The 12,087-nt window shown below is 45.6% G+C and overlaps 1 protein-coding gene across 1 annotated transcript in view; it reads left to right on the top strand.

Moving 5' to 3' along the window:
* Positions 1 to 11,661, top strand: part of LOC110199912 (aryl hydrocarbon receptor-like) — a 64,226-nt gene extending 52,565 nt beyond the window's left edge. The window contains exons 8-12 of the mRNA XM_078155419.1: positions 231 to 433; positions 793 to 902; positions 5,032 to 5,173; positions 5,386 to 7,030; positions 9,420 to 11,661. Of these exons, the coding sequence (XP_078011545.1) occupies positions 231 to 433; positions 793 to 902; positions 5,032 to 5,173; positions 5,386 to 7,030; positions 9,420 to 9,575 (2,256 nt within the window). The 3' untranslated portion in view covers positions 9,576 to 11,661. The remainder of the gene's footprint in view (positions 1 to 230; positions 434 to 792; positions 903 to 5,031; positions 5,174 to 5,385; positions 7,031 to 9,419) is intronic.
* The last annotated feature ends 426 nt before the right edge of the window (positions 11,662 to 12,087 follow it).

Below are 12,087 nucleotides of genomic sequence, written 5' to 3' on the forward strand. Positions count from 1 at the left end.
AGCAGATCCCAATTATTATAGCATATCATATTATATTTGATCATATGATGTGATATGATGCCATATTATATTATGTAATAGATCACATATAAGTTATAGAATAACAGTTCAGTATATTGTATTATACAATGTTGTATGTGACATATGATCTATAAATTTGGATATATTTATTTATGTGTGTGTATGTGTGTAAATACACTCCCATTTAAGCCATATCTCTTTCTTTAAAGGCTTTAAGCCTTCAAGGCAGGTTGAAACCACTGCACGGGCAGAATCATAGAACAGAGGATGGTTCTCCAGAGCCCCCTCAGCTGGCGCTCTTTGCCATCTCTACTCCTCTGCAGCCTCCATCCATTCTGGAGATCAGAACAAAAACACTCACCTTCCGGACCAAGCACAAGCTGGATTTTACGCCTGTTGCCTGTGATGCCAAGTAAGCACAAGGGCAGGGCTGGTAGGAGCAAGCCCTGATGGTCACTGTCCTCCCCTGCCTTGGTCCTCCTCCAATGCCTCATTGTGGTGGGCAGGTGATCCTGTGTGTCTGAAGGCTGACTTGGCAGAGATTGAGCTCTGGCTGGTCTGGCCAAGCTGGAAGGGAGAGGCTTAATGGGTGCAAGGATAGGTGATGGAAGGAGAGATGTATCAGGTTCCCTCTCTCTATCCCATCTATAAAATGGGAATGATAAGTTCTATCCTTTGAAAGAGGAAAGCGCTTTCATTGTGAGCCATAACTAGAGAAAGGGGATGATGCTGGCTTGTGCTATGAGCTTCACTGTCTTTTTTCTTTCCTAGAGGGAAGCTTGTGCTCGGATACACAGAGGCGGAACTGCGCATGCGTGGGACCGGCTATCAGTTTATCCATGCTGCCGATATGCTCTACTGTGCTGAGAACCACATTCGGAGTAAGAGTGGAAGCCTCTTCTCCTGCCCCTGCCCCACTGCCCTCGAACAATATGTAGCTAAAAGTAACATGACTATATTGGCTTACCATACTCTAAAAGGTGAATAAGTCCTTAGAGATTCAGAGATGGTCTTACTCTGACCATCACCAGATTACCACCGTGCATATGATATGAGCCAACTGGCTGGTAGGCAATGGCTTGGAGAGTGTTCCCTCACTGGTCTCTGGCATTGCTAATGACTCTGGTAAACACTGAGCTTGAACCCAGTGGCTAGTCACTCCCTTCCTAGAGAAGTATTAGTTTACAGTGACCTTTGGGAGAATATCAATGACATTGACACAAGATGGGCAGGCATGGGTGGCCTGTGGTTTATAAATCACAAGTCCACTGGGGAACTGGAATATTGTCACAAAATTGCAGAGCCTCAGAGCTGAAGGGGACCCAGGGGCATCTCATCCAGAGACGAGATGAATCTCATCCTTAGCCTCACCTAGGCCTGAACTACAACATTCCTGATGTGTAGGCATCCAGCCCCTTCTTGGAGGCCTTCTCTGGGAGAGGCAATGCACCCCTTCCTGAGGCAACCCCTTCCACACTGGGAGGGTTCTAAGTGTGGAAAGGTTCTTCTTGATGTTGAAACAAAACCTCTTCAGATTCCATCTGTTGCTCCTGCTTCTGTTTGTCCAGTCATCCTTTTCCAGGACAGCCCATGCCATCAGGCAAATAGCTTCTGCTGCACAAACATTTTGGTTTCCTTAGATTAGTGACTGTGTAACTTCTGGGGCAAGTAGGACCTGGTGTTCTGGGCTTGCTTCTCTCCTTTCCTTCTACAGTCTCTCATTCAGTGACCCATTCTTAGCTCAGGCCTCAGTTCTCTCTCAATGTACATGACTCCCAAGTGTGTGTATATTCAATTCTCACCTCTCCAGTCTTGTACCACCAATGCGTCTTGGACATTATAAACTGAATGTCCCACAGGCTTGTTCACCACGTCCAAAACAGAATGCATTGTCTCCCCCTACTCGGACCCTCTCACCCTCCAAACCTCCCTGTTACTGTAGAGGGCACCAACATCCTCCCTAGCCCTACAAAGTCAATGTCATGCTCATTCTCCCTCATCCCACATATGTGGTCCATTGCCGAAGTACATCATTTCCACCTTCACAACATCTCTCGTGCATGTACTCTTCTCTCTACTCCTCCAGCCACCACCATAGGTCAGGGGAAGGACTGGAGACAGCAGGACCCTGAGGGAGGAACACCAAAGTGATTTTCCAGAATCCAGGTCTGCCCATGATAAATACCAATGGCTCCTTATCACATACACGGCCCTTTGTTAGTGTTCAAAGCCTTTTGTGACCTGGCCCCTCCCTACTTTGCCCTTTGCATCTCTCTGTGCACTCTGTGATCTCACTCACTGTTCCTCACTCGGGATACTTCATCTCCCTCTCTGCCTTGGCAGGAGTCATCCCTGTCCCCACAGTGGAACACTCTCCTCCCCTCCATCTCCCAGAAGCCTGCTGGCTTCCTTTAAGGTTCAGCTCCGTCCCACCTGCTGCAGCAGACCTTTCCCTCAGGTCACCTTTTCTCTTTGAACTTTCCATGGCTCTCTCCATTTGCATGTGGTCTCTCCCATTAGACTGTGAATGCCTCCTGAGCAGGGAAGTCTTGGCTTTCTTTGTATCCCCAGTGTTCAGCTCAGGGCCTGGCTCATGCTGCTGTTGAGTTGTTTTTAGTTGTGTCCGACTCTCAGTGACCCTATTTGGGGTTTTGTTGGCAAAGATACTGGAGTGTTTGCCATTTCCTTCTCCAGCTCATTTTACAGGTGAGGAAACTGAGGCCAACAGGGGCAAACAGGGTGAAGTGACTTTCCCAGGATCACACAACTAGTTAGTGTCTGTGGCCAGATTTAAACTCAGGAAGATGAACCTTCCTGATTCCAGGCCTGGTGCTCTATCCACTGCACCACTTAATTGGCTTAGGTAGGGACTACAGGCATTATTTTTGTTCCATTTGGGAAACAGAAAGTTTAAGTGATTTACAAAGAATCACACAGCCAGAGAGTCGTCAGCGGCAGGGCTCAATCTGGGGTCTCTCCAGAGAACTGATTTCTGGGTGTGAGTTAAAATGCAGAATGAAGCTCCAAACTGGAGTCTCTTGAGAGCAGGAATCTGGGCTATTTCTAGTTGAAGGAAGGATCAAAGCCCAGTGAGTCATGGGAGCCATGTATCTATCTCATCTGGGCCCCTTTTCTCCATTTAGAAGAAATGTCTGCCCAGATGGCAGCATACTGACAGCTGCTGAGGGCAGGGCATGGACTCTCTTCTTAGACTGAATGAGCTTCTGGAGGGTAAAAAGGGACTATTAATTCTTACAGACTCCTACTGTTTGCAAATGAATGCCATTGTTTGGACATACAGTGACCAACTTTAGAGCATGAAGGAGCTTTAGTAGTAAGTTTCCTTGGAAAAGAAACGAGGTTAAACTTATTTGGCTCATCCATGTAACCAGCAGTCACAGAGCATCACAGAGCTTCAAGGGGACCTAGAGATAGTCTATTTTATAGAGGAAGAAACTGAGGCCCCGATGGAGGTCACACATGCCATAAGTAGCCAAGCCTGGATTCGAACCCTCATCCTCTGACTCCAAGTTAAGCATTTGTTTCACTATTCCACAGTACCTCCTGTGCAGCATTTTTGGACTGGCATGCACTTAAGCAAGTTTTACCTCTTTCTGGGCCTCAGTCTTCCTCTCTGTAGAATGGGGCTGGGTTGAAATCTCTTCCAGCTGTGGATCCAAGATGATGTGATTGCTCATTCCCTTTCATAGCTGCAGATAGGGATAGACATGATGTCCTGGGTGGTTCTGAATATTCTGCTGCTGCTCAGTAAGTGCAGGAGAAGGAGGGAATTGGTAAATCCTCTCAAATGTCCTCCTGGGGTCAATGGTCCATCTGTACCTGGAGGTGCATTGAGGGAGTAACTCTCAGGTTTGAAAGCCACACCTTCAGATCTTCAGCGCTAAACCAGCTGTGGGAAAGTTGTACAAGTTGCTCTACCCCTGTGGGCCTTAGCTTCCTCATATATAAAAGGGGAATAATAAAATACTTGCTCAACCGACTTAAGAAAGTGCTTGCCAGTGTGAGCTGAGTTGATGTCAGATGAGAAGCAGAAAGAGGAAATGCAGACGTCTGTCTGGAGAAGAGAAGATTTGGGGCTCAGCAGGAGAGCAGGCTTCCAAGAGCTGTCACCTGCAGGGTGGAATACCACGTTCTGTTTGTTCCCCAAAGACAGAATCAGGAGCAGCTAGTGCAAATGGTCAGGAGGCAAGTTTGGGTTTGGGATTTGATGGACCAAACTAAGCCTTCCTACCACTGAGGCAGCTGGGTGAGGCACCGGGGGCAAAAGGACCACAATGGACGGTCCCTGCTCTCAGGGAGCTTACATTCTACTAGGGAAGAGTCACTGGTAACTTTCCCAACTATAAAATGGAGTTAGTATCATGTGACTTTTTTTCCAATTTAAAAAAAATCATTCAAAAGTGTTTATCAAGAGCAATTCATTTCAAATCAACAGATATCTATCCAGCCCCTATTCTGTCTGCCTCCTAAGGGGCAGGCATAATGCAAAGAGAGCAATAAATCACATGCATAAAGGCTTTGGTGAGGCAAGCAGAACACATATTCTGAAATCAGAGGACCTGGGCTCGAATCATGTCTTTGCCACTTGCTCCCTGTGTGGTGTTGGGCAAACCTCTTAACCTTTCTGGCCTCATTGTCCTCATATGAAAAAGGAATGGGCTTGACTCTCTGATCCCGAAAGTCCCTTCCAGCTCTGGATGGGGGAACCTTAAACAAAATGGAGTAAACGATCTTATTAAAGGCTTCAGGGTGGTGCAGTAGAGCGCCCCCTTGAAGTTATGGTAACCTGGGCTCAAAGTCTGATTGTGACGCTTAGTTGTCCAGCCATAAGCCAATAAGACTGAGAAAAGTGATGCCTAAGGTGCTTCTCTCACAGGGCCATCATCAGAATCAGATCCGATAATGTCTGGAAAATGCTTTGCAAACTTTAAGTTGCTAAAGACATATCAGATAGCCTTATTAATCCTAATCCATTCACATGTTTCCTAGTGATGAGAACTGGGGAAAGCGGCCTGACGGTATTTCGTCTTCTGACCAAAGAAAATCGTTGGCGATGGGTCCAGTCTAATGCCAGGCTCATCTACAGAAATGGCAAACCCGATTACATCATTGCCACTCAGAGACCTCTTGTGTGAGTACCAAGCTTCCCCTGAAGGTGGCATTTCCTTCTCAGATGCCCAGGGAGCTAAGAGGTGAAGATGAGCCAAGATTGACCATCCATTAGCCAATCAACACTGCCAAGTGCCATGAGACAAAGCCATTCTCTTGATGCAGACTAGGAGTTCTATTGGTGAAACTGCAATTTTATTATTTTTTAAAGTATTGGTATTTCCTTCTGCGCAGGGATGAAGAAGGAGGGGAGCACCTTCAGAAAAGACCCCTACACCATCCTTTCACCTTTGCTACAGGGGAAGCACTTCTATACCAAGCCATTCACCCAGATCCTGGTTTTCCTGCCCCTTTCTCAACTCAAGGAAAAATGCCCAAATTCAAAAAGCCTCCCAAAGGAGAAAGGAGCCAGCTCAATCTCCCAGCTCCTAATTCACTTCTTGGTGCCATGATGCAGCAGGATGTGACCACCTATGTGTCCCATGCAGCAGTGACTCCACAACTGGGCTGCAGCAGTGACATCTTCAACCAGATTGAAGACCCCTTTGCGGCTTGGGTAGCAGGAGACATCCTGACTGGATCTTCAAAGATGATTTCCTCTGAGGATGAGCCTGAGAAATTGGCTGATTTGAATCAAGGAACTACCCTTCTAACCACTCTGGATTCCCTCTCTCTGGACTATGATGAGAATTGCTCCAATAATGAGCTCTTGAGTGCTCTGGAAAACTTGGGGCTTAATGCTGAGGAGCTGGAGCTCCTGCTGCTAGATGAGTGGAAGGTGAAGGAAGGGGAAAATCCAGGCTCTAGTCCGTCTCTTAATGATATGTTAACAAACAGGGAGATTGTATCCCATGTTCATGATTCCCTCATGAATAAAAATCAGGATGAGCAAGTTGGGGATCACCAGGCTTCCTTGAAAATTCACTCATTGTTGAGCACAAGCCAAGAACCTGAAGTCAACAGTTCTCATGTGGCACATCAGTACCCACTTCCTTTATCACAGGAACCACAACCCAATCAGCTAGCCCAAATAGTGTGCCTACCAAATACAATGCAACATTGTGCTGTAAGCCAGAAGCAGCCAAGTCACCTTCCTTGGGAGCCTGGTCCACCCCCACCCGTGACAAAGGAGAGGCATAACCACTACAGCTGTGAGCCATGGAGGCAGCTGGCAGTAACATCTCAGGATCTGTCTACTCATTTCACACAATTGCCTGCAGAGGTCCAGCAACAGTGGCCACCATCCAACAGTTCAGGCCTTCTGAGCCCATCCTTCCCCCATCTATCCTTAGAAAATCCTTGCCGACCCAAACAAAGTCAGCAGCAGCTGGAGAATCATTTGAGATCACAGCATGAAGGTCTCCAACCCCTATTTCAACATCAGCTTCTAAACCAGCTTCATGTTCAACCACAGCAGCTCTGTGGCCATGGACCCTCAGAATCAGGGACCCTCCTACAACCTAACACTGACCAGGACTTACTTGTGAACACAATCCACAGCTGTGATTCAGCTGGTCAACAAATTCTAGGTGGCAACTTATGGCCAGACCATGCATCTGGGATTCAGCAACCAACTCAAAGAAAACTTCTGAACCAGGCAAGGAACAGTTCGGGACCACAGCTCTACTCAAGAAATGCTCAACAAGATTCCAGCAAGTCCCAGGCCCAGGTCAAACAGGATACATTAGACAGTATGGAGACTGGCAAAAGTCACGGGACTGGAGCTGAGATGGTGCCTGTGCAAAGATTCCTGCCCCCTTGCACTTGTCAACCCATCCCCTTAAAACCTTCTGCATCCATTTCTTCTGAGACCATGTTTCCATTTCAGAATTTTACTTCTGACCATTTTATTAATGGAGATGGGTGCCAGGAGACATCGGTGAGTACTTAGTAGATCTGGGCATGGCAGTTAACTTAGGATGCCAGCCAGAAAGCAGAATTCTCATTGGCTATTTTCAGTTCAGCTGAAAATATGGCATGTCCATGAAGCATGTTTGTACAGGTGGACTGGTCTTTTTTGTTTGTAGCTAATTACAAGCATAGGTACAATAATGTATCATCTCATATATTACACAACATATGGAGAATGGCCACAGTGTTAATGATACTAGGGAAAAGCTCATTTTGGAAGCTGAGGCATCAATTTTCAAGGTACCCCAAACAGGGTGAGATTTGAAAGGATTAAGTCCCATTTTAGGGGAACCAGCCTCATTGGTGTTGGAAACTCCAGGTGAGAAAACTCCCTTAACCAATGCGGATCAGCGACTGCTCTGCCAATTGTTATATTAATGAGTTTTTTCTTTTCTTTTTTTTTTTTATTAAAGCAATTGGGGTTAAGTGACTTGCCCAGGGTCACATGGCTAGTAAGTGTCAAGTGTTTGACCTGAGGCCAGATTTGAACTCAGGTCCCCCTGATTTCAGGGTTGGTGCTCTATTCACTGCGCCACCTAGCTGCCCCTTAATGAGTTTTTTCTGAAACGTACTTAGAGGTTGAGTGACTTCTCCAGGGTCAGGAAGTCACAATGTGGAAGAAGTGGGTCTTCCCGACTCCGCTACCAGCCCAGAGAGCCAGGCCCACACTGCCTTTCATGTACTGTTTTAGGAAGTGTATTGATCATCTGGACCATGTCCAGAGGAGGCACCCAGGATGGTGAAGGGCCTTGAATTCATTCCGTAAGAGGATTCTTTATGGAACTGAGGATGCCAAGCCTAGGGAAGAGATGACTCATGGGGGATGTAATAACTGACCTCAAGTACTTGAGTGACCTTCATGCGGAAGAGAGGTCAGATTTGTTTTGCTTGAGAGCAGAAGGCAGAACCAAAAGCAATAGGTGGCAGTTGTGAAAAAGGTAAACTGAGGCTTCATGTCAGGGCAGACTTCCTAATGATGAAAAGCATCCCCAAGGGAACTCAGCTGCATGGAGAGCTAGTGTGCCCTCCTTCCCAGGGGGGCTTCAGGAGAAGACTGTTCTTGGCCCCTCAATGGGGATGCTGCAGAGGGATATGGACCTCTGAGCTTCTTTTCAGCTCTGAGGCCATGGGATGTGATTACTGCCACTGAATGACTTTATGATGGAAAGGTGTTGAGTCTCTCTGTGTAAATGACCATTGAATGTCAATCTGCAGAATTCTCATAACTCTGAAAGATGGGCTAGTTCCCTTCAGAATGCTGGCCCCATGAAAGGCCCAAAGGGCTGTTCTTGCCTCCAAAGCTGAATAGCTCCTGCTTATTCACAACAAGTAGATCATTAAATGCCACCATCCAGCCTTGGCCAAAAGCCCTCCGGTGAAGAGGAGAATACAGCCTCCTGAGGCAGCCCGTCCTACTTGGGGACAGCTCATATTGCTTTGAACTTTGAACTTCGAGCACAAATCTTCCTCCCTATGCCTTCCCCCCACCCCAGCTTCTAGTTCTGCCCTGTGATGCCGAGCAGAGCAAGGCTAAGCCTTCTACCTTAGGACAGTCCCTCAAATACTTGAAGACTCTGCTTATCCTCCCCCCCCCAATTCTTCTCTTGTCCTATGACCTCTAACCAGTCCTTGATGACATGAACTCAAGAGCCTTCACCATGCTGGGCATCCTGGATGCTCTCTAGCTCATCAGATTCCTCTTTTCACCACGTCAGCCAGAATGGGACACCACATTGCATGTGGTCTTTGACCAGGGCAGAAGATGGTAGCGATATTGCCTCTTGATTACTGGAATTATCACAGACCCTCTTAACGTAACTAAAACACTCCTCTTGTGTGTCATGTCACACTGTTGATTCTTATGGAAGCTACTGTCCCCTAGTCTAGAGAAATCAGTGTACTATCACAAACACTAGGGCTCTGGGCCCTGGCAGGATGTCTGGAAGGAAGCAGTCAGCTCACTCATTTATTCACCAATCATTCATAGCTATGATGGGCAAGCCCTTGTACTGGGTTTACGCTATATAATAATTATAGGGCAAAAGGGAAATTTTATTCAAATAACTGCAGCAGCTCTAGCAAGAAAATGGAACCATACAGATGTAATGGAGTCAAGTCATGGAGTTGGTACCCTTTGTCCAATTAGCCTGGCAAGTCCTCATGGAGAATATTCCTGCGTTCAATATTTTATTCCTGTCAGATCTGGGATTGTATCAAAGAGGTTTTTCTCTTCAAAACAACAGATAGCAACCCTTGTAGAACTCGGCAGATTATCTTAGAATTTCATTGTGTCCTTTCCTACCATACTTCATGTCTTGAACATAACTAAACAGCCTCTTCATTTTCCTTTTTCCCAGGCAGGAGATATATGTGGATTGACTGACAGACCCGTGGAATCCTGGGGAGACTTCCTCCTGCCCAGTGGACAGCCCACTGCCCTCACAGAGAGACATTCCTGCCCCAAAGTGTTTCCTAAGCCATCACCGTCCTCCAGTGGTAGCTTTTATTTTTGAGTCAAAGATTCAAATTGACAAAACATGAGCAGTCCAAAGCCACATGGTGGAATAGGCCAATATTTAAATTAAGGAAAAACCAGAGGTATGCATTTCTCCTTCTGCTCATCTCTTTTCCCTTCATCCTTCACCATCATCCATGGAGCTCTCATGGAGTAACCTGAGAAATGTGTAGGCTAGGAAGTAAAAATGAAGCAAGGCTGTTTGAAAGGATTCTATCTTCATCACAATGTTCCACACATTCCATCTACCACCTGCTAGAGTGGGGATGAGTTGTGAATGAGACACATTCATAGACTGACCTACCTTTTCTTGTTCATCAACCCTGGCACTGGGCTCAGATGGTTGGTTAGAGTTTTTTAAAAACAAAACAAAACAAAACAAACAAAAAAAAACCCCTTTACATTCAAGGACACAGAACTCAAAGGTCCCTTCTATATAGCATTTTCACATTCCTAGGTAGACAGCATAGGATTTAGAGCAAGAAGGGACCTTAGAGGTCTCCTAGGTCAACCCCATCACTTCATAGGTAGAGAAACTGAGGCTCAGAAAGGCCATATTCATCAATTTAGAGTTGTGATGACTTACTACATATCACACAATCAGTGAGTAGCATGGCTAGATTTAAACTCAGAGCCTCTGACTTCAAATCCCATGTTCTTTCTACTGCTGGTGATGGCATTCAAAAAAAGATAGTTACATACAAGTGAAAAAGAGAAAGCAGTTAGAGCTGGGCCAGACAGCCTCGGAGGTCCCCAGGACCTTGGAGATCCTATGACATGTTTAGACTGGGGTTATTGACTACCTGTCTCTTTCCAGTTGAGTTGATCTCTCAAGCTTAGTAAGTGAATATGTGTTTGTGGTACAAACTTCCAGGCTTTTAGCGAATGTAGCTTAAAGCACTGTTTGGCTGAAGAAGCATAATTACAGTCTGGAGTGAGAGGAAGTAACAAACCTCATCCTGTGAAATGTTTCTGGGTTGTACAAAGTTTGTTTTTTAGTCAAGTCTATGTAAGGTGGTAGGGCTGATTTTAGTGGCTTCAAAATGAAGGAAATCAGTTTCACTATGTCCATGGGGTTTGTGCAATGGCCCTATGCTATGGGTGAGACACTGTTCTAATGAAATCCTTCCCACACTGGTCTGCAAGAAGCCCACTTGGATGGGGCTCAGGATGGATTGCCTTGTCCTGCACTCCATGTTCTGCAGGAAAATTCCAGAGGGCTTTGGAAATGAGTCAGTTACACATATTAATTGCTTATGTTTCTACAGTGCATTAAGGTTTGCAAAGCACTTTACAGACTTTATTTTACATCCCTATGAGGTAGGTGCTATTAGCCCCTTTTACAAATGATGAAACTGAGGTCCAGAAAGATGAAGTAACTGTTTTGTTCAGTGTCCTCTGAAGAGTTTCAGATGTAGGACCTGAACTGATGTCCTCCTGATGTTAAGCCCAGCTATTCCACACCATCTCTGTTCAGAGTTTTGATAACAAGTGTCTTTCAAATACCCAATTTGTTAAAGATGACACAGAATCCAACCTTAGGTTAAGAATGATCAACACGTGTCCTCCCATCTCATTGTTTTCTTGCTTTGCCCTTTGTGATGAATATGGTTTGTAGGCAATGAAACGCGGATATCAAATTTCATTAAGCACACACCTGTAAAAAGGAAAAAACGAAATCAAGTGGGATTGGCCAAGTGGACTTTGCCAGCTCCCAGGGGTTGTGAGGAAGAGGAAAACAAAGGAATGGAACTGGACAGAGCATCTTTCCATGATGGGTCCCATTTGGAAGGCAGGTCAGTGCTACGGTGCAAGTACCAGATGGAAACTTAGTTCAGAATAAAGACCTTTCCTATATCCTCATGTTGCATGGACCTTATTGTAGCCTTGAAAATGATGTAGCCCACTTTTTCATTCCTATCGAACTTGATCCCTTTCACTGGTTCCAAAGTTGGAGTTTTATGGCAGTGAACGCTACTGCTGGTGATGTGACTGTGTGATCCACGTTGGACTCCTACTGGCTGGCTCCCACTTCTAGTGCTCACCAAACAATTTCTCCAAATAAAAGTGGGGGATAAGGAGAAGGATGTGAAGGGTCAGCCCTTTCTGTCTGGTGTTCTAATTGTGAGACCTGAAAAGAGAATAAATGAGTGATTGAGTGAGTGAATGAATGAATGAGTGAATGATCTATAGTATGTCTACATCTATGCCCAGACAAACCTTAAAGGAAATATACACTGACAGGATCAAGGTAAAGGCCAAATTGCTGTAAGCCTTTTCTTTGAAAGATTTTGCAGTTAAGAAGAGAGTGCTTCATTTAAATCTGGAAATGCTGATTTATCTCAAGGCACCACATGTAAGGAAAAACATTGATAAGTAGAAGAAAGTCCAGAAAGGGGTAACTAGAGTGTGAAGGGCCTCAAGCTTCTGCTTTATGAGGAATAGTTGAAGGACCTAGAACTATTTAACGTGGAGAAGAAAAAAACTCAAAGGTGGGAATGATGGCTGAC

The sequence above is a fragment of the Phascolarctos cinereus genome, unplaced genomic scaffold (assembly GCF_003287225.1).
Source record: "Phascolarctos cinereus isolate Bilbo 61053 unplaced genomic scaffold, phaCin_HiC Scaffold_5;HRSCAF=322, whole genome shotgun sequence".
Lineage (NCBI taxonomy): Eukaryota > Metazoa > Chordata > Mammalia > Diprotodontia > Phascolarctidae > Phascolarctos > Phascolarctos cinereus.